Here is a 20,302-nt window from a genome sequence, read left to right on the forward strand (position 1 = left end):
TAAAAAATAAAAAATAAAAAATGAAAATAAAAAACACACTCAAAAAAATAAAATAAAAATAATAATAATAAATAAATTAAAAATAAATGAATAAATCCTCAGATCAAGTCTGAAAATAAATAAATAAATAAATTTAAGAAATATAAATAAAAAAATAAAATTAACAACAAAAAAGACAGTAAAAATAAAATGATGAATAAATAAACAAATAAAAATAAAAACAAACACTCAAAAAATAAATAATAATAATAATAATACAAATAAATAAATAATAATAAATTAAAAATAAATAAATCCTCAGATCAACTCTTCCAAAACTTATCAATCTTGTTCTTTGATGTATAGTTTATCTTTTCTAAAGCAAAAAATAAAAAAGACATTCCTATTAATTTATCTTTATATATAAAAACCCCCAAAATAATAAAGTATATAGAGAATAAAACACATCCAAGCCAATAAACACTGAGCAGCAACATCTGGAACATCTGGAGAGTCTCTGCAGGCCTGATGAGGAGCACGAGGAGGAGGAGGAGCAGAGTAACAGCGCCCCCCTGTGGCGTCTCACGTGAACTGCACTCAGTTTTACACACAATACACAACATTTAAAAAAAAGAAAAAGCAGCTCACACTCAGCATCAGTCTGCGTGCTCAGCTCAATCTTCATCCACGAGCTCATTTCTTTACATTCCTGCACATATCAGCGGATGCATCTTCCTTTTCCTCTTCCTCTTCCGGTGGTGGTTTAATAAAAGATTGTGCACATTTTTTTTTTTTTTTATTACAATAAAAAAAAGAAAAAAAAGAAAAAGAAAGACAGCAGAGGGACCAGTCCAGTCCAGACCAGACCCGCCTCTTCCTCCAGTTTGGACGCATTCATCCCACCAAGATGACGAGCAGCAGCAGCAGGTTGAGGAGTCGCGCGCCCCGCTCAGGTAACAAACAGCTGGATGCTTCATTACATCATCGATTAACAACCCTAACCCTTTTTACTCATTTTATCTCCTTTATTTTCCTTCTCTTACTCCTTCACACCGTTGCATGCTGCTCATCTCTCTCTCTTCTCCTCTCCTCTCTCCTCCTCTCCTCTCGTCTCGTGCAACCTGGACTGCTGCCTCCTCGCGCCACAGCTGATGGAGAGGTGAGAGATGCACAACACGAGCACACAACCATGATGATGATGATAGGCTATTAATGCTTTTATTTTATTTCTTTAATATTAGAGTAGAGGTTTGTCCTGACTGTCAGTAAACGTCTCATATCACATAGACACACACACACACACACACACACACACACACACACACACACATACACACACACATAGAGGCACGCGCTGGGTTTAAATACATCAGATTAAGATTAACAGCGACCTGCTTTAACTGCATGGCTGTAAATTTAAAAACCGGAAGTTGAAGCATTCACGTGTCTATAAAACCTGTAGTTTGTAACATCTGCACACATCTGTAAACACAGCTGGAGCAACGAGCTGAGTCACAGTGATTATTCATATTTACTTTATTCAATTTTCACTTATTTTAAACCCTTTTATATTTAAATCTTCTCTCATATTTCACATTATCTCCTCATAAATAGTCTCTATATATAATTTTGGGATCATAAACCATCTTGAGTTTTTAATAAATTGGTGATTAGTCCTAAATGAAGCTTCCACAGAGCAGTGAGAGTAATGTAATCTGGCTTTTTTTTATTAATGGAGAAACATTACAATATCAATTAATTATATTAAATGTGAATAAATGTGCATAAAAACATTTCTAGAAAGTTTAAATATTTACCTCTTTTTGTTTTTTGCATTTTCTGGGTCATTTTAGGAGAAGTTATTAAATTAATGGCTAAAATAAAAACGGTTTTAAGGTGTTTTTTTTCCTCACAAATGTAAAAATGAACTGTGTAAGGATTAAGCAGCCAGGTGTGTCAGTTTTTGGGGGTTGCTATGGTAACAGATACTGATTAAAATATGTTTGTATGCAAAAATAAGTGAGAAAATCATTTTATTGAAAAACTGTAATTACTTTTTTTTCTTTTCTTTTCATAGTAGATATCAGATTGGACCCCTTGGTGGTCCAGTTATGGCCCACGAGCCGCATGTTTGACACCCCTGGTTTGGATTAAAAGATGAAACAAGATGATGCAGAACATAATAAATCACCTGTAGATTAAATTTCTAGATTAATCACTTTTATCATTTATACAATAATGTCACATAATGGTGGAAAAGTACCATTAAAACTTCACATACTGCCCAATTTAATCTCACGTGGGCCGGATCATTAAAAAGATGGAGAAGGAAGGCAGGAAGGAAAGAAGGAAGGCAGGAAGGAAAGAAGGACAAATAGAAGGAAGAAAGGAAGGAAAAGAAGGAGGAGAAGGAAGGAAGGAAGGAAGGAAGGAAGAAAGGGAGGAAGGACAAATAGAAGGAAGAAAGGAAGGAAAAGAAGGATGAGAAGGAAGAGTAGACAGGAAGGAAGGAAGAAAGGGAGGAAGGAAAAGAAGGAAGGAATGAAGGAAGGAAGGAATGATGGAAGGAAGAAAGGGACGAAGGACAGATAGAAGGAAGAAAGGAAGTAAAAGAAGGAGGAGAATGAAGAGTAGACAGGAATGAAGGAAGAAAGAAAGAAAGAAAGCAAGAAAGAAAGAAAGAAAGAAAAAGAAGACATGAAAGAAGGAAGGAAGAAAGGACAGATGGAAGGAAGAAAAAGAAGACAGAAAGGAAGAAAGGGAAGATGTAAGGAAAGGAGGAATAAGATACATCAGACTAGTAGATGAGCTTATTGTTGGTTGTATGGAAGATCAAAGGTGGAAAACACATCACAGTCATTACGACATCACCGCCTTCACTGAGAGAGGCTTTATTTAAAGATAGAAACTTTACACCTTCAAAATAAAAGCCCACGGATCAGTTTCATAAGCCTCTCTTCATCTTCATCATCTTCATCATCTTCATCATCTTCATGGGTTTTTGTTGGACGGCAGCGAAGCGTCTGAGTCAGAGCGGCGACACAGACGGGGGGGGGGGGGGGGGGGGGTGGTTAATGGGGGGGGGGCAGTCTGGATCTGTGTGGGAATCACTTTATTACATCCAGAGACAAAAAACACCAAAATATGGAAGAAATACCAACATTCCTTCTTCCTTCCTTCCTTCCTTCCTTGCTTCCTTCCAGAGGAAAGAAGGACAGAGGAAAGAAGGAAGGAAGGAAGGGAGGAAGGAAAGAAGGAAGGAGGGAAGGAAAGAAGGAGGGAGAGAGGAGAGAAGGAAGGAAGAAGAGAAGGAAGGAGAGAAGGGAGGAGAGAAGGAAGGAAGGAAAGGGGATGGAGGAACGAAGGAAGTAAGGGAGGAAAGAAGGAAAGAAGGAAGGAAGGAAGGAAGGAAGGAAGGAAGGAAGGAAGGAAAGGGGATGGAGGAAGGAAGGAAGGAAGGAAGTAAGGGAGGAAAGACGGAAGGAAGGGAGTAAAGAAGGAAGTAAGGAGGGAGGAGAGAAGGAAGGAAGAAGAGAAGGAAGGAGAGAAGGAAGGAGAGAAGGAAGGAAGGAAAGGGGATGGAGGAACGAAGGAAGTAAGGGAGGAAAGAAGGAAGGAAGGAAGGAAGGAAAGGGGATGGAGGAAGGAAGGAAAGGGGATGGAGGAACGAAGGAAGTAAGGGAGGAAAGACAAAGTGTTGAAGCTCTAAACTGAATATCTTTGATTTAATAAGTCATTTAAAGACTTAAACTTGGGCTGTGGGGAATTATAAAGAGCATTTTATTGATAATACGACTAATAAATTAATAGATTAATAGATTAATAGATTAAAAGACTAAATAGATGGCAGATTGATGGTTAGTTTCAGCCCTTTTTTGTTCCTGCTCTTCTCTTCGTCTCTTCTCAGCTGCACAGTTATGCTCCTCTTCATCACGGTCACTGAACTCGCTGGTCTTCTGTCTCTTCTGTCTCAGTAAACTGAATCAGAGCTGCAGCTTATCATTATTTTGCATTTGTTGATTAACCTACTGTTGTGCTCAGGTCAAGGAAGGCAGGAAGGAAGGAAGGAAGGAAGGAACAAAATGAGGAAGGAAGGAAGGAAGGAAGGGAGGAAAGAGGAAGGAATAAAGTGGGAAAAGAAGGAAATGAGGAAGGAACGAAGGAAGGGAGGAAAGAAGGACGGAAGGAAGGGAGGAAAAGAGGGAGGAAGGAAGGAAGGAAAGAAGGAAGGAAGGAAGGGAGGAAAGAGGAAGGAAGTGAGGAAAAAGGAAATGAGGAAGGAAGGAAGTAACTAAGGAAGGAAGGAAGGAAGGAAGGAAGGAAGGAACAGTCAAAAGAGATAGGGTCAATTTGACCCGGGAGCGCAACAGGAGGGTTAACCTACTGTTCATTGTTTCGATTAATTAATTAGTTCATTTGTCTTTAAAATGGTACAAAAACCTTCCCAAAGCCCAACATGACACCCTAAAATAATCTTATTTCATCTTCTACCTAAAATATTCACATTTAAGGAGCCAGAACCAAAGAATTATTTATCAGTTTTTCTTTTTCTTTTTCTTAACAATAATAATTAATTTAAGTAATATTCTGTTTATCGACTAATCAATTAAAATATACTGTGTAAGTGTTGCAGGTCTAAACTGAATATTTTTGAGCTGTGGGCTGTTGATTGGACAAAATAAGACATCTAAAGAACTTATAAAGAGCATTTTACAGACATTTTATTGATAATATGACTAATAAATTAATATATTAATAGACTAAGTAGGTGTCAGGTTCATCAATAGTAAGAATAAAGGTTAGTTTCAGCTTTTTCCAGCTTTGCTTCTTCTTCCTCTTCCCTTCGTTTCTTTTCAGCTCCACATGTATGCTTCTGTGCAGGAAGGAGGGAAGGAAGGATGGAGGGAGGGAGGAAGGAAAGAAGAAAGGAAGGAAAGGGGGAGGAAGGAAAGAAGAAAGGAAGGAGAGGGGGAGGACGGAAATAAGTAAGGAAGGAAAGGAGGGAGGGAGGAAGGAAGGAAGGAAAGGAGGGAAGGAAGGATGGAAAGGAGGGAGGGAGGAAGGAAAGAAGGAAGGAAGAAAGGGAGGGAAGAAGGAAGGAAGGACAGAAGGAAGGAAGAAAGGGAGGAAGGAAGGAAGGACAGAAGGAAGGAAAGGAGGGAGGAAGGATGGAAACGAGGGAGGGAGGAAAGAAGGAAGGAAGAAAGGGAGGAAGGAAGGAAGGAAAGAAGCAAGGAGGGAAGGAAGGAAGGAAGGAAAGAAGCAAGGGAGAAAGGGAGGAAAGAAGGAAGGAAGGATTCACCAGTAATGTAGAATAAAGGTTAGTTTCAGCCCTTTTTTCCAGCTTTGCTTCTTCTTCCTCTTTCTCCCTTCGTCTCTTTTCAGCTGCACATTTATGCTTGTGTTTCATTACGGTCACTGAACACACAAGCCGCCCCCCCCCCCCCCCCCCCCCCCCCTCACAACCCCCCCCCTCCTCTTGTGTCCGTGGCCGCCTGCCATACTGTATTATGAATACTCTGGGAACCGAACCGCAGGCCTTTCAAACCACTTGAATAAAACATTCAGAGAGCATCATGGGAAATGTCCTACTAACACAGCGACTGAGGGAAGACCCAACCCCCTTCCTCCCTTCCTTCTTTCCTTCCTTCCTTCCTCCCTTGCTTCCTCCTTTCCTTTCTGCCTTCCTTCCTTCTTCCTTCCTTCTTCCCTCCCTTCCTTCCTTCCTTCCTTCTTTCCTTCCTTCCTCCCTCCCTCCCTTCCTCCTTCCCTTCCTTCCTTCCTTCCCTCCCTTCCTCCCTCCCTTCCTTCCTTCCTTCCTTCTTCCTTCCTTCCTCCCTCGCTTCCTCCCTCCCTCACTCCCTCCCTCCCTCCCTCCCTTCCTTCCTTCCTTCCTTCCTCAACACAGTGACTGAGGGAAGATCTGACCCGACGCTGAGCCTCTCACATCTCACTCTGATATTTATTTACTCATTTATTTATTTTCTTATTTTTTGTGTTTCCAGGAAAAAGATTACGTTGGTTTTGCGACGCTGCCCAACCAGGTGCACAGGAAGTCGGTGAAGAAAGGATTTGACTTCACTCTCATGGTGGCAGGTGAGACGAGATGAAACGCTGCTACGTCACTACGTCTGGGTTTTTAATGAACTCTGAATGTGTGTCAAATGATGAGAGTGTATGGAGGTTCAAACATGACACTGAAAATTAATTAATTAATTAATACATACAGAAAAAATAATTAAATAAATGTTATTAGTTATTATTCCCACGTTAACTGGGAATAATAGTAGTATGGAGGCTTAATTAAATAATAAATACATACATACATAACTGTATCATTTTAAATGTATTGAAGGTAGAGGAAGGCAAGAAGGGGGGAAGAAGGAAGGAAAGGAGGGAGGAAGGAAGGAAAGGAGGAAGGAAGGAAGGCGGGAAGGAAGGAGGGAAGGAAAGGAGGGAGGAGGGTAGGAAGGAAGCAAGGAAGGAAAGGAGGGAGGAGGGAAAGAAGAGGAAGAAGGAAGAAAAGGAGGGAGAGTGTAAGGAAGGAAGGAATGGAGGAAAGGAGGGAGGGAGGGAGAAAGGAAAGAAACAAGGAAGGAAAGGAGGGAGGAAAGGAGGGAGGAAGGAAGGACAAAAAGAAGGAAGGAAGGAAGGGAGGAAAGGACGGAGGAAGGAAAGGAGGGAGGATGGAAGGAAGGAAGGAGGACGGAAGGAAAGGAGGGAGGATGGAAGGCGGGAAGGAAGGAAGAAAGGGAGGAAGGAAGGACAGAAGAAGGAAGAAAGGGAGGAAAGAAAGAGGGAAAGAAAGAAGGAAGGAAGGAAGGAAGGAAGGAGGGAAGGAAAGGGGGGAGGGAGGAAGGACGGAAGAAAGGGTGGAAATGAGGATGGAAGGGAGGAAGAAGGAAGAAAGGGAGGAAAGAAGGAAGGAAGGGAGGAAGGGAGGGAGGAACAGTCAAAACAGACGGGGTCAATTTGACCCGGGAGGACGACAGGAAGGTTAATTACACTTTAAACTCATTAAACGCCCTCCGAGCAAACACATTACGATGAGAGCCGGATTGATTTTACGTTTTGTGACCTAATTTCTTACAATCAGTGGAAGGATCGAAGGTTTCTGTTCAGACTCGCGTCCCGAGTCCCATTTGTGGGATATCATGTTTTTATTACGTCTGGAAAGCAAAAAATAAATAAATAAATAAAATAAAATAAAAAAACATCGATGTGATATCTGAGAATAATTAGATTTCTGAGAGTGTGTCTGAGTCTGGCCGCTGAAATTAGATCTGAATGTGTCTGAGAGTGTTTGTAGAGCTCAACAACAACAACGACGTGTATGTGTAAGTGTTTAAAGGCTGGACTCTACGTTAGCTTTGACCAGGCGGGGAGTTCTGGTCCTCTGAAATGAAGCCAACCAGGAAGTAACTTAGAGCTGCATTCTATCAAAAGGCCACCAGGGGGCGACCGTCTCTATACAAGTCAATGGAGAATTCACCAACTTCTCACTTGATTTCTAACCTCAGTAAACATTTTCAAAATGTGTTTATGGTCTCAATCGCTAGTTTAAAGCCTTCTTCAATGCAGTATGATGTTCATTTGGGACATTTTGGCCTCCCTGATTTTATATGTGACGATAAAGCAGGGTATGCATTAGGGCGTGGCTACGTCCTGATTGACAGGTTGATTGACCAATGTCCTCGAGATCCAGCCCTCGTAACCATAGCAACCTCCCCGCTCTGCCCATGGCTCCGCCTCATGCCCATATAAGTAGAATCCGTGTTTTTATTTTTCCCAGCATGCACCTGAAATTTTCAAGATGGCGCTGCCTAGATTAGAAACTATTGGCTTCCGAGCAGCAGTCCACAAACCAATGGGTGACGTCACGGATGTTACGTCCATTTCTTTTATACAGTCACATTTCAGCGTAAAAGACATTTGGGGTGTTTTTACGCTTTGATCCAAATAGTATAGAAGTGTTGAATGAATATTGACTAAAAGCATCCAAACAATATTAAAAACAGCCTTTTCCTTTGTGTTGCAGGTGAGTCCGGCCTCGGTAAATCCACCCTGGTTAACAGCTTGTTCCTCACCGATCTGCATAAAGACAGGAAGCTGCTGAATGCAGAGGGTGAGTCAGCTGTCAGTCAGACGTCTCCGAACCTTCTACCTTCTCATATCTCTGATCACGGTTCAGATTTAACCCTTGTGTCATCCTCCCGGGTCAAATTGACCCCTTCTGATTTGACTGTTCCTTCCTTCCTTCCTTCCTTCCTTCCTTCCTTCCCCTGTCCTTCTTTCCTTCCTTTCCTTTCTTCCCTTCCTTCCTCCCTGCTATCTTCCTCCCGTCCTTCCTTTCTCCCTTCCCTCCTTCTTCCTCCCATCCATCCATCCATCCATCCATCCATCATCCATCCTTCCTTCCTTCCTTCTTCCTTCTTCCTTCTTCCTCCCTTCCATCCTTCCTTCCGCCTTTTCTTCCTTCTTCCTCCCTTCCGTCCTTCTCTCTGCTACCTTCCTTTCTTCTTTCCTCTGTCCTTCCTTCCTTTCCTTACTCCCTCCCTTTCTTTCTTCTTCCTCCCTTCCTTCCATCCTTCCTTCCTTCCTCCTTTCCTTCCTCTCTTCCTCCCTTCCATCCTTCCATCTTTCCTCCCTTCCTTCCTTCCTTCCTTCCTTCCTTCCTTCCTCCTTTCCTTCCTTCTTCCTCCCTTCCATCCTTCCTTCCTTCCTTCCTTCCTTCCTTCCTCCCTTCCTCCCCTCCTTCCTTGACTCGAGGACAACAGGAGGGTTAATGATATGTTTGTTTCCTCTGCCTTTGAAGAGCGCATCAGTCAGACTGTGGAGATCACAAAGCACACGGTGGACATCGAGGAGAAAGGAGTGAAGCTGAAACTCACTATCGTGGACACTCCAGGTTTTGGAGACGCTGTCAACAACACAGAGTGGTAAGCTTTCACTTTGTGATGGTGGCTTTGAGGGAGATCTCCATAACTCCCCCCTACATACAGTAACACTTATCTAACCCTGTGTTCTCAGCTGTGTCTCTCACCCACATATGAATAAAAGACTCTTTGCTTCTTCTATTCAACATCGAGATAAAAGAAACTGGAACAACAGCCCACCATGCTCTTACTAGCACTAACACTCTACAGCAAGTTTCTTTACAGTAAATATGATTCTTAAAGGATTAGGCCGATGTTAGTCTATATCTTTCTTAAATCAACAATGTTTTTCTCTCACGATACTTTCTGACTTCACTACTGTCTATTTCTACTGAAGACAAACACACATCTTTAAGGCTGCGTTCAGACTGCAGGCAAATCTGATTCAAATCTGATTCCTTCTCAAATCTGATTTTTAGGCCTGACTGTTTTTAGCAAGTGTCCAAATCCGATTTGGCTCTGCTCAGACTAGGCCACATTAATGACAGGTTGCCGTGGCAACGTTGTCAGAGCGGAGGCGTCGTCTGGCCTGTCCAAATGAGTTTCAAATCTCATCTGGACAGATGTGTCTGAGTCTGAACAGCTCCAAACACTCATATCGGATTTGACTGTTCGTGACATCTCTCTACGTCTCTACGCTACGTCACTCTGTACGACACCAGAGCCGCTTATTCCAGATGTTGTTGCTAGGTGATATCACTGGAGGCAACAGAGGACGTCGTAAACATCAGTCCATGGACAGAGGACCAAACCATATTCTTAATGTTTGGGGAGATGGCTCGGTTCAAGAGAAGCTCGAGGGTTTGTTGCTGCTGTCGCTGTCGCAATTATATGACATCACACAATACACGCTAGATGACGCCTCCGCTCCGATGACGTTGCCACAGCAACCAGTCAGATTAGTCATTAATGTGGCCCAGTCTGAACAGAGCCAAATCCCATTTGGACATTTGCTAAAAACAATGTGAACAGTCAGGACTAAACATCAGATTTGAGAAGGAATCAGATTAGAATCAGATTTGCCTGCAGTCTGAACGCAGCCTCAGTGTCGGCAGGACAGCAGTTAAATGAATGTCCCAAAGCAGTCGGGCAGCATTATAGTAAAGCATTTAAACATACATGTTTGTGTTTTGTAGTTGGATGCCCGTCACAGACTACATTAATCAGCAGTTCGAGCAGTACTTCAGAGACGAGAGCGGACTCAACAGGAAGAACATCCAGGACAACAGAGTTCACTGCTGCCTCTACTTCATCCCTCCGTTTGGACACGGGTAATAAACTCACTGCAGGAAGCACACACAGTATTTATGTACATGCATATATTAAAATGTTGAGTAAAGTTCATGTCCTCCTTAAGGCTTCGTCCGGTTGATATCGAGTTCATGAAAGCACTTCAGGATAAAGTTAACGTGATTCCTCTCATCTCTAAAGCGGACTGCCTCACGCCCACCGAGATAAAGAAACTCAAAGAGCGGGTAAGACCTTAAATATTTGATATGTAGATCTCATAAATAATTCATAACCACCAATGCTGACTGATACACCCAAATATATTTTATGATTTTGACCTTAATCTCTGCACTGCACCTTTTTATGCTGCTCGGTATTCATAACGCTAGCGGCTCTGTGAGGCTGTACCTTGCTAAATGCTAACATGCTAACATCCTAACATGTTTACGTGCAGCAGGTATTATGTTTACCTTGTTGTAGTGCAGCTGTGGTACTGGACAAATTTAAAGTTCACCAAAGCAATAGAAATTAATTGTCATGGCGATATATCCAGTAGTTAAAAATATATTACAAACTAAATCTAGGAAGAATATGATACATTGGTCTAACTAAGGTAATGAAAGCCAATAGTTTTCAAATCTGGGCAGCGCCATCTTGAAAATTTCAGGTGCATGCTAGGAAAAATAAAAACACTGATTCTACTTATATGGGCATGAGGCGGAGCCATGGGCAGAGCGGGGAGGTTGCTATGGATACGAGGGCTGGATCTCGAGGACATTGGTCAATCAACCTGTCAATCAGGACGTAGCCACGCCCCCTAATGCATACCCTGCTTTATCGTCACATATAAAATCAGGGAGGCCAAAATGTCCCAAATGAACATCATACTGCATTGAAGAAGGCTTTAAACTAGCGATTGAGACCATAAACACATTTTGAAAACGTTTACTGAGGTTAGAAATCAAGTGAGAAGTTGGTGAATTCTCCATTGACTTGTATAGAGACAGTCGCCCCCTGGTGGCCTTTTGATAGAATGCAGTTCTAAGTTACTTCCGTGTTGGCCTCATTTCAGAGGACCAGAACTCCCCACCTGACATTTTTACCACATTTTACTGTTTTAACCCTAATTCTAACCAAGTGTTTTTGGCTTATGTCTGCCTACTGCTTAGTGTGGGTTAAATACAGAGATAACTACAGTACCTTTACCTTTACTTTACATAAATATACATATATTGACATTCTGGATTAATTGGTACAGTGTTGAGTGTTAAGTATGGAAATAAGAATTAAACACTGGAACAGATTTGGGTTCATCTCAGCTCAGTGTGCTGCTGCATGAGTCAGACGTGTACGTTTTAAAGCTTTCACACAGGGCCACTGACTTCCTGTTAAAATATAGCACTCAGTGGGAGGATGAGTGTGTGTTTCTATTGTTATCCATCCCGTCTCTCTTGTGTGTATATGTGTGTGTATATATGTGTGTATGTGTGTGTTTTCTCAGCTGAGGGAAGAGATAGATAAGTGCGGCATAAAGATCTACCAGTTCGGTGACTGTGACTCTGAGGAGGACGAAGACTTCAAGCAGCAGGACAAAGAGCTGAAGGTGAGTCTGATTCATGCAGCTGCTGTTAGAAGATGCTCGTATTGTCCTTTTGCGTTACAGTTTTCTACAATTTTATATTTATACTTCATTTATCTGACAGTTACAGTTATAGTTAGTCTACAGATTAAGATTGGAGCTGCAACTGAATAGTCCAGTGACAGAAAATGAATCGCCAACTATTTTAATAATTGAAATAAAATACAAATGTTCTGATTATAGCATCTAAAATATGAATATTTGCTGGTTTCTTTAGTAAACTGAATATTTTTGAGTTGTTGGACTGTTGACTGGGACAAAACAAGGTATTTGAGAAGTTGAGGTTAATCAGTAACGTGTCAATTTAAGCCTATAAATATGATATATATACATACATTTGAGCAACTGCAGGGCCAAAGCTAGGATTTTAATACTTCCAACATCACATCAGACATATTATTGGAAAGCCACCAAAGAAAAGGAGTCATTTAAGTAATGTCTTTAAATGTTTAGTTATATTTTCTGTAAATGTTGTCAATCAAAATGCTGCTTTAAATACTTCACCACCACTAAATCCATTATATATATCAGTTTAACGCCACATTTCTAATCTAAAAACTATCATATTTATACATTTTACCCATAAAAACGTGTCAGTGTCTGCTATCAAACCATTACTTTTTGTGTAATTTGTAATTGTTGAACATAAACTCCACATCGGGACATTAAAACCCCCAAATTCCCAAAATACCTAGGACATAATTAGTCCTGTGCAGTTCTATGTGAAGTAGTTAGATTTACCTCCACCTCATTAAAACAATTAAATTTTAGTCACACATAATGCATTAGTTATAATAATGAAAATATATAAGGTTTAAAAATGTAACACAACAGGAGCCAATATGCAACTTTTTTATTAAGTAACATTTACATGAGATGGAGTACTTTTACATTTGTGGTATTTCTACTTTAACTTAATTAAAGTTATGTTTTTCATGATTTCCTGTCATTAAAAAAAGAAACCAGAAGGCTTCCGATAATTCAGATTGTGCTTTTTTATATATCAGATAGTTTTATTCCAGCAGAACTCCAGAATATAAATGCAGACCTGTAAATGTGCATGATACGTTCCTTCTTTATACGAGTACTTCCGGTCTCTCTTTGTCTGTGTTTTTCTGATGTAGGAGAGTTTTCCGTTTGCGGTGATCGGCAGTAACACCGTGGTAGAGGCCCGAGGTCAGAGAGTGAGAGGGAGACTCTACCCCTGGGGCATCGTGGAGGGTACGAGACTAAAACTAAAACTGAACATCTGTCTACCAACCATCCTGTTACCATGACAACGCTAATATTCCTGTATGTGTGTGTGTGTGTGTGTGTGTGTGTGTGTGTGTGTGTGTGTGTGTGTGTGTGTGTGTGTGTGTGTGTGTGTGTGTGTGTGTGTGTTTGTGTGTGTGTGTTTGTGTGTGTGTGTGTGTGTGTGCAGTGGAGAACCCGTCCCACTGCGACTTCGTGAAGCTGAGGACGATGCTGATAAGGAGCCACATGCACGACCTGAAGGATCTCACCAGCGACTGTCACTACGAGAACTACAGAGCTCAGTGCATCCAGACCATGACCAGGTGTGTGTGTGTGTGTGTGTGTGTGTGTGTGTGTGTGTGTGTGTGTGTGTGTGTGTGTGTGTGTGTGTGTGTGTGTGTGTGTGTGTGTGAGTGAAAGGGAAAGGGAAAGTGTGTGTGAGTACCATAGACTGTATAAAAGAAATGCGAGGGCTGGATCTCGAGGACATTGGGCAGTCAACCTGTCAATCAGGACGTAGCCACGCCCTAATGCATACCCTGCTTTATCGTCACATATAAAATCAGGCAGGCCAAAATGTCCCAAATGAACATCATACTGCATTGAAGAAGGCTTTAAACTAGCGATTGAGACCATAAACACATTTTGAAAACGTTTACTGAGGTTAGAAATCAAGTGAGAAGTTGGTGAATTCTCCATTGACTTGTATAGAGACGGTCGCCCCCTGGTGGCCTTTTGATAGAATGCAGCTCTAAGTTACTTCCTGGTTGGCTTCTTTTCAGAGGACCAGAACTCCCCGCCTGTGTGTGTGTGTGTGTGTGTGTGTGTGTCGTTTTTTGATTATTTGGGACTCATATTGACCTTTTATTTAAGTGTGAGTTGAGTATCATCCATCTCTGATATGATGGAGGTTTCTGCTTGACCGTTAAAATGTCAAAACAGGCTGTAAAACCTGAAATATTACTTTATTATAACAGTTAGGGTTAGTGAGTTAGCTTTAGCAGTAGCAGCAGAGTAAAAGCCATCAGGTAAGTGTTATTTTAATAAACTCCTGGTGTACTTACTAACTTTCCAATGCACCGATTTATGAGTAAAGACTCTATTTGTACTACTGTAGAAGTTTGATAACAGTCCGGGCATTATTAGTGGGGTCATTTACCAGATACACTGGTGGTCCCGTTAGCACCTGTATAGACATTCAGCTGATGGCTCTAACTCCACTATATACCGACCAAATGAAAATGAACGGCTGAGGCGCTGATTAGATAGACGTCATGGTGCATATGATGCTAGGTCAAAATTACGCCGAACAATCGCTTTAATGAAGCTTTCAGTTTTTACACTTCTCATTCATGGAGAAAAAAACGAGCTATATTAAATGTGAAGAATGCGACAGTCATTAAATATGGGTCAAACACTGCATCAGTATCAGAGGTGGTGTTTAGATAGACCTCATGGTGCATATGAGGCTAGGTCGAAATTACGCCAAACCATCACTTTAAGGATCAATCCCGCTGTTTATCTGTGTGTAATGACCTTGACCCAGACAGAGAGGACTCAAATGCGCTTCTCAAAGAAGTTTAATAAGAACAAAAAACGCTCCCAAGGAGGAGAGAATGACTCTCAAGAACAAAACTCAAAACTTGAGTTTCTACACTCCAACTGGAACTGGAGACAGACAAAAACGAACTGACAGCAAGCCAAGGGAGACAAGGACTATTTAAACATGAGGTAGGGGAACACAGGTGGAACCAATTAGGGGCGGGGTTAACAATCACAATGGAGGGAAAGCACACAAAGGGGGGAAGTCAGGATCTGAAATGAGAGGGGAAAAGGTGAGTACAAAATAAAACAGGAAGTGCATGACAGGACTGGACATGAGTGACTTGACTAAACAGAAACATACAGGACCCACACATGAACTAAACTAGACATGATCTGACATCACCATAATTAACATTATTAAGGGGATACCTGTCCACTGTCACCTGTCGCTGCAGCTTTATTTCCACGCTGCAGAGGGAGAAGCTGATGAAGTGTCTCTGTGTGATCTGATCTGTTGCAGTAAGATGAACGCAGATCAGCGGGTGGAGAGTCCCATCCCGATCCTGCCGCTGGCCTCCACGCCCGACGTGGAGACGGAGAAACTCATCAAAATGAAAGACGAGGAAGTGAGTGAAGAAATAAGAAGAAACAAGACTCTCTCCCTTAACCCTCGTGTCGTCCTCCAGGGTCAAATTCCCTCCTTCCTCCCTCATTTCCTTCCTTCTTCCTTCTTCCCTCCTTTCCTTCCTTATTTCTTCCCCCCTTCCTTCCTTCCTCCTTTCCTTCTTCCTTCCTTCCTCCCTCCCTTCCTTCCTTCCTCCCTTCCTTCCTTCCTTCTTTCCTTTCCTCCCTTCTTCCTTCCCTCTTTCTTTCCTCTCTCCTTTCCTTCCTTCTTCCTTCCTCCCTTCCTCCTTCCTTTCTTTCCTTCTTCCTTCCCTCCTTCCTTCCTCCCTCCTTTCCTTCCTTCTTCCTTTTCCTCCCTTCTTTCCTTTCCTCCCTTCTTTCTTCCTTCCTTCTTTCCTTTCCTCCCTTCTTCCTTCCCTCCCTCCTTCCTCTCTCCTTTCCTTCCTCCCTTCCTCCCTCCTTTCCTTCCTTCTTCCTTTTCCTCCTTTCCTTCCTCCTTTCCTTCCTTCTTCCTTTTCCTTCCTTCCTTCCTTCCTCCCTCCTTTCCTTCCTTCTTCCTCCCTCCTTTCCTTCCTTTCTTCCCTCCTTCCTCCTTCCATTCCTTCCTTCCTTGACTTGAGGACAACAGGAGTGTTAATAAACCTCTCAGAGTGAATAATAAATGGAAGCAGCGATTACATAACGGACGCCGATGTGAATGATGACCCATATGTGTCGTTATGTAACCGACTCTCATCCTTTCCTTTCTTCTCTTCTTCCTTTTCTTCTCTCTGTTGTGTCGTCGTCTCTGCAGCTGAGGAGGATGCAGCAGATGCTCCAGAAGATGCAGCAGCAGATGCATGAGCAGGACCTGTGACCCTTTATCTCTCACCTTTATACCTTTACTTATCTTTTTTTTTTTGGGAGGAGGGGGACACAAGAAAATCACTCACATGGCTCAGACTTCAGATGTGACACATTAGATGCATGGATGAATGAAAGCATGCTGGATATTTTATTAGTTTAAATGGGTTTTTTTTTTCTCAGTATTATTTAAACTTGAATTAAACTTTTTTAATGCAGTCATTAGCCAAGTGAGCCTAATTAGCAATAGATAGTAGAATGCACTTTGTTACCTTTAGATTTCAGTAGATTTCCAAGTTGAAAGTTGAAATACTCAACATTAATGCACCATACTTAATTTAGGGACTGTACACAAATTATTGGACATTATTTTTCACTTTTTTTCCACTTTTCTTTTTTTAATTTTAAACTGTCACACCAAGAGAACAAATATAACTCATTCCTGCAATATCTCCATTCAACAGTAATACAAATGATTAGATATATAGAATTATTAAATGTTAGATAAATTATAATATATGTAATATAACACTACTGAGTTGGTACAATTCATTTTAAATACTATTAAATAAACTAAACGTGCACAAAGAAATTGGAATATTTCAATGGATTAAAAATTAGGCTTTACACCATCAGGATTTTTGGGGCCGATCACCGATCAGTGAGTTTATATAAACCGATCACCGATCCGATCACGTCTTCTTTGTCCACGCTCCGTTCCTTAAACTCGGCTTCTCCTCCTCGTGTTCCTATCCAGGTACATTTGTGGTGTTGAAACATTTTGCAGATGCTTCCCCACGAGGTACTTTAGTGTTGCACAGATAGCTTGAGCAAATAGCTTGTGTTTTATCTGTCTGCTCACAACACCCACATGTTGGTTTGAATCCGACAGCTCATGATTCAAGATTCAAAAAACTTTATTGTCCGTCACATCGAGACTCAAAACTAACTGTCGGCTTCAAACAAACATGTCAGTGGTGTGGAACTTCTTCAGAGTAAATGAGACAGATAAAACACAAGCCATCTGCAATCTATGCAACGGGAAGCATCTGCAAAAAGTTTCAACATGACGACATTGATCGGATCGGAAAATTAAGACATTACAGCCGATCTCACTAATTACATAAAATGCTAAATATTGGCCGATCCGATATAACCGATCAGATCAGCATAAAAGCCTAATTAATACGTTTCGATAGAACAAAAGAACAATAGAAGACAAAAGGGTGAGAAATATTACAAAGGACAACTTGGACAGATGTTTACTCAAAGTCAAAGAGTCTTAACCCCCCCCCCCAGGATATGCAAATAAAACACAACAGAAAATTAAAGCTGCAAGCAGCGATGAACGGGCCCTCGTCACCCCATGCATGTCGGTTTACAGATACAATAGGACTTCGTGCTGGTCAGTGCTCTGGCCCTAATAAAAGACATAATACACTTAAAAGACAAACTACAAGCGTTTTTTCCATTTGTCATTTTGTTGTTTTCTGAGGTTTAAGGTTTAAGGTCATTTTATACCAAGAACACATAAAACTAGTGTTGTAGTCAAGACCGAGACCAAACCAATGCAAGACCGTTAGTATAATCATAATAACCACGAGGCTCGACACAAAACACAACCCTCTTATCTTCCCCAATGATTTATGTACAGTCCCTTATTACTTTATGCACTGATACGTAGAGTTACACTGAAACTGAACGCTGGTTATTTGGTGGTTCATCATCGTGATTGTAAGTGCTGCTGTTGGTTTTCCTTCTAAAGACTTTTAAGCACTTATAAAAAAACAGTATGTTACTCATGTTTTACTGTCATGTGACCACTTTACGCCACCATGTGAGAATTGTTATTGGGTTATGCTGATGATGGTGTTTCACTGTGTGGCTAACAGCAATAGTAAGCCATAGCTTTGGGTCACGTTTGACTACAAAGGTTGAAATGTTAAACTTGTTTCCACATCCAGAAGTTACTGACGAACATTATCATTCATTTTGTTATTCATAAATCCAATATTCACTCTCTTTTAGCTCTCTACCAACTCATAAGGGAACTATCTGGCTCTTTAGCTGCTAAATGCTGACTACTACTTCTTTTTTTTGCAGCTTTTTCTCTGAAAGCAACGCTATGAGAGCGCTGAGAGTGAACCAAAACCAGCCGGACAGTTAAACAATGAGCTGAAACTCAACTATAAAGCTCCGTAAAGCCGAGAGGAGCTGCAGAGTCTCTGATAATTCTCTGTAGGTTCATCACTACGAGCCACAACTAGGCTTTACACCATCAGGATTTTTGGGGCCGATCACCGATCAGTGAGTTTAAATAAACCGATCACCGATCCGATCATGTCTTCTTTATCCACGCTCCGTTCCTTAAACTCGGCTTCTCCTCCTCGTGTTTCCTATCCAGGTACATTTGTGGTGTTGAAACATTTTGCAGATGCTTCCCCACGAGGTTCTTCAGTGTTGCACAGATTGTTAAATAGCTTGTGTTTTATCTGTCTGCCCACAACACACCCACATGTTTGTTTGAATCCGACAGCTCATCATTCAAGATTCAAAAAACTTTATTGACCATCACAACTAGCTGTCGGATTCAAACAAACATGTCGGTGGTGTGGAACTTCTTCAGAGTAAAGGAGACAGATAAAACACAAGCCATCTGCAATCTATGCAACGGGAGCATCTGCAAAAAGTTTCAACATGACGACATTGATCGGATCGGTGAATTAAGACATTACAGCAGATCTCGAACATTGCTTAAAATGCTAAATATCGGCCGATCCGATATAGCTGATCAGATCGACGTAAAGCCACAACCACATTATACACTGACAGATCAGACTGTGGTGTTATATATATATATATATCAATTATAACCCCTCTAATTTAAATAGTGGCTTCTGTACACTGAGGGATTTTGGGCTTTTCCAGGTGAAAGTTGGTAGTCGGGAGAGAAAGATGATGAAATATGAGCTAGGCATGGGCCGGTATGAGATTCTGGCGGTATGATAACCATAAGAAAAAATATCACGGTTTCACGGTATGGCGGTATTGCGATTACAGCTCTAAAATGTTCCTAAAAGGAAGAAAAATAAAGACAGACATGTTAATTTAACCTGAATCAGTAATGACAGTGTGAGGGGTCGTGATACTCTACGCTGCAGCTGCACCACCTGAGGGATTTCTGACCCTAACCACTTCCTGTCTTTGACCAGACAAAACACGGCTCATACCTCAGGAACGGTATGACAGAAAATTTGGCGGTTTCAGTTATCATGGCTTTTCAAATCGCGGTATACCTTGAACACGGTTATCATCCCATGCCTAATATGAGCTTCAGTGACCGATGAGATTGTGTTGAAATTTAGACAGTGTCCGAAATAATAAGGACCAACAATGTGACTGCTAATACAAAACAACAGTAGCATACCGTCGGTCACTTTTCCATCTCCATCTCTGATTATGAGGAGTTTAAGGCCATCAGTAGAGCTGTGGTAAATACATGCATTCTTCAGACAATCTCTTTCTTACAGTAGATAATAAATAAAGTAGTAGAACATTTCTTGCTGATTGCAGTGTACAATCATAACTGTGAAATTGAAACCTATCTAATATCTGAAAACCAATTCAATGTTCAGAGCACATGTTTTAACGTTAGTGTGCATAGTATACTGTAATACAATCTGTATTTCTGACTATCCCACAGCTTATATAGACGGTATTGATCTCAGTATCCATATCCAGATCCAGATCCTCTCGTATCCATATCACAAGGTTTTAAAAAATGCATCCAACACTTCAAGTAAAGCCTCCACACACACACACAACACACTGACTCCAGTAATATCACAACTCATGCTTTATGATGATGATGATGATGATGATGGTAATAATAATAGTAATAATAATATTTTTTTGATTACATGACACTTTTTGAAACAAAGGTTAAAAAAATAAAACATTTCTTTTCCTCTTACAGTGTTGTTGTTTTCATGTATCCCCTTTAATTAATGTTTAATTTAATCCTTCTTTTGTCCTCAAGTCAAGGAAGGAAGGAATGGAGGGAAGGAGGGAAGGAGGGAAGGAGGGAGGAAAGGAGGTAGGAAGGGAGGAAAGGAAAGGAAAGGAAAGGAAAGAAGGAAATGAAGGGAAGAAGGAAGGAATGTAGGGAGGAAGGAAGGAATAAGGAAGGAAAGGAGGGAGGGAGGGAGGAGGGAAGGAAGAAGGAAGGAAAGGAAAGAAGGACAGAGGAAAGAAAGAGAAGGAGGGAGGA

The 20,302-nt window shown here is 41.2% G+C and overlaps 1 protein-coding gene across 1 annotated transcript; it reads left to right on the forward strand.

The window, feature by feature from the left end:
- Positions 1–886: 886 nt before the first annotated feature.
- septin5b (septin 5b) lies at positions 887–16,045 on the forward strand. Its single transcript, XM_053339554.1, has 12 exons — positions 887–932; positions 1,128–1,138; positions 5,985–6,075; positions 8,018–8,104; positions 8,795–8,918; positions 10,052–10,186; positions 10,273–10,390; positions 11,647–11,748; positions 12,909–13,005; positions 13,208–13,343; positions 15,086–15,191; positions 15,983–16,045. Exons 1-12 carry the CDS (start codon positions 887–889, stop codon positions 16,043–16,045), a joined length of 1,116 nt encoding a protein of 371 aa, XP_053195529.1.
- The last annotated feature ends 4,257 nt before the right edge of the window (positions 16,046–20,302 follow it).

This window comes from Scomber japonicus, chromosome 19, assembly GCF_027409825.1.
Source record: "Scomber japonicus isolate fScoJap1 chromosome 19, fScoJap1.pri, whole genome shotgun sequence".
Classification (NCBI taxonomy): Eukaryota; Metazoa; Chordata; class Actinopteri; order Scombriformes; family Scombridae; genus Scomber; species Scomber japonicus.

What these genes read in the sequence shown, in the direction of transcription:
- septin5b (XM_053339554.1), top strand. Translation starts at nt 887, where the DNA reads ATGACGAGCAGCAGCAGCAGGTTGAGGAGTCGCGCGCCCCGCTCAG. An exon ending in GAAGCTGCTGAATGCAGAGG is followed by an intron (nt 8,105 to 8,794) that starts GTGAGTCAGCTG and finishes CTGCCTTTGAAG; the next exon opens with AGCGCATCAGTCAGACTGTG. An exon ending in TAAAGAAACTCAAAGAGCGG is followed by an intron (nt 10,391 to 11,646) that starts GTAAGACCTTAA and finishes GTGTTTTCTCAG; the next exon opens with CTGAGGGAAGAGATAGATAA.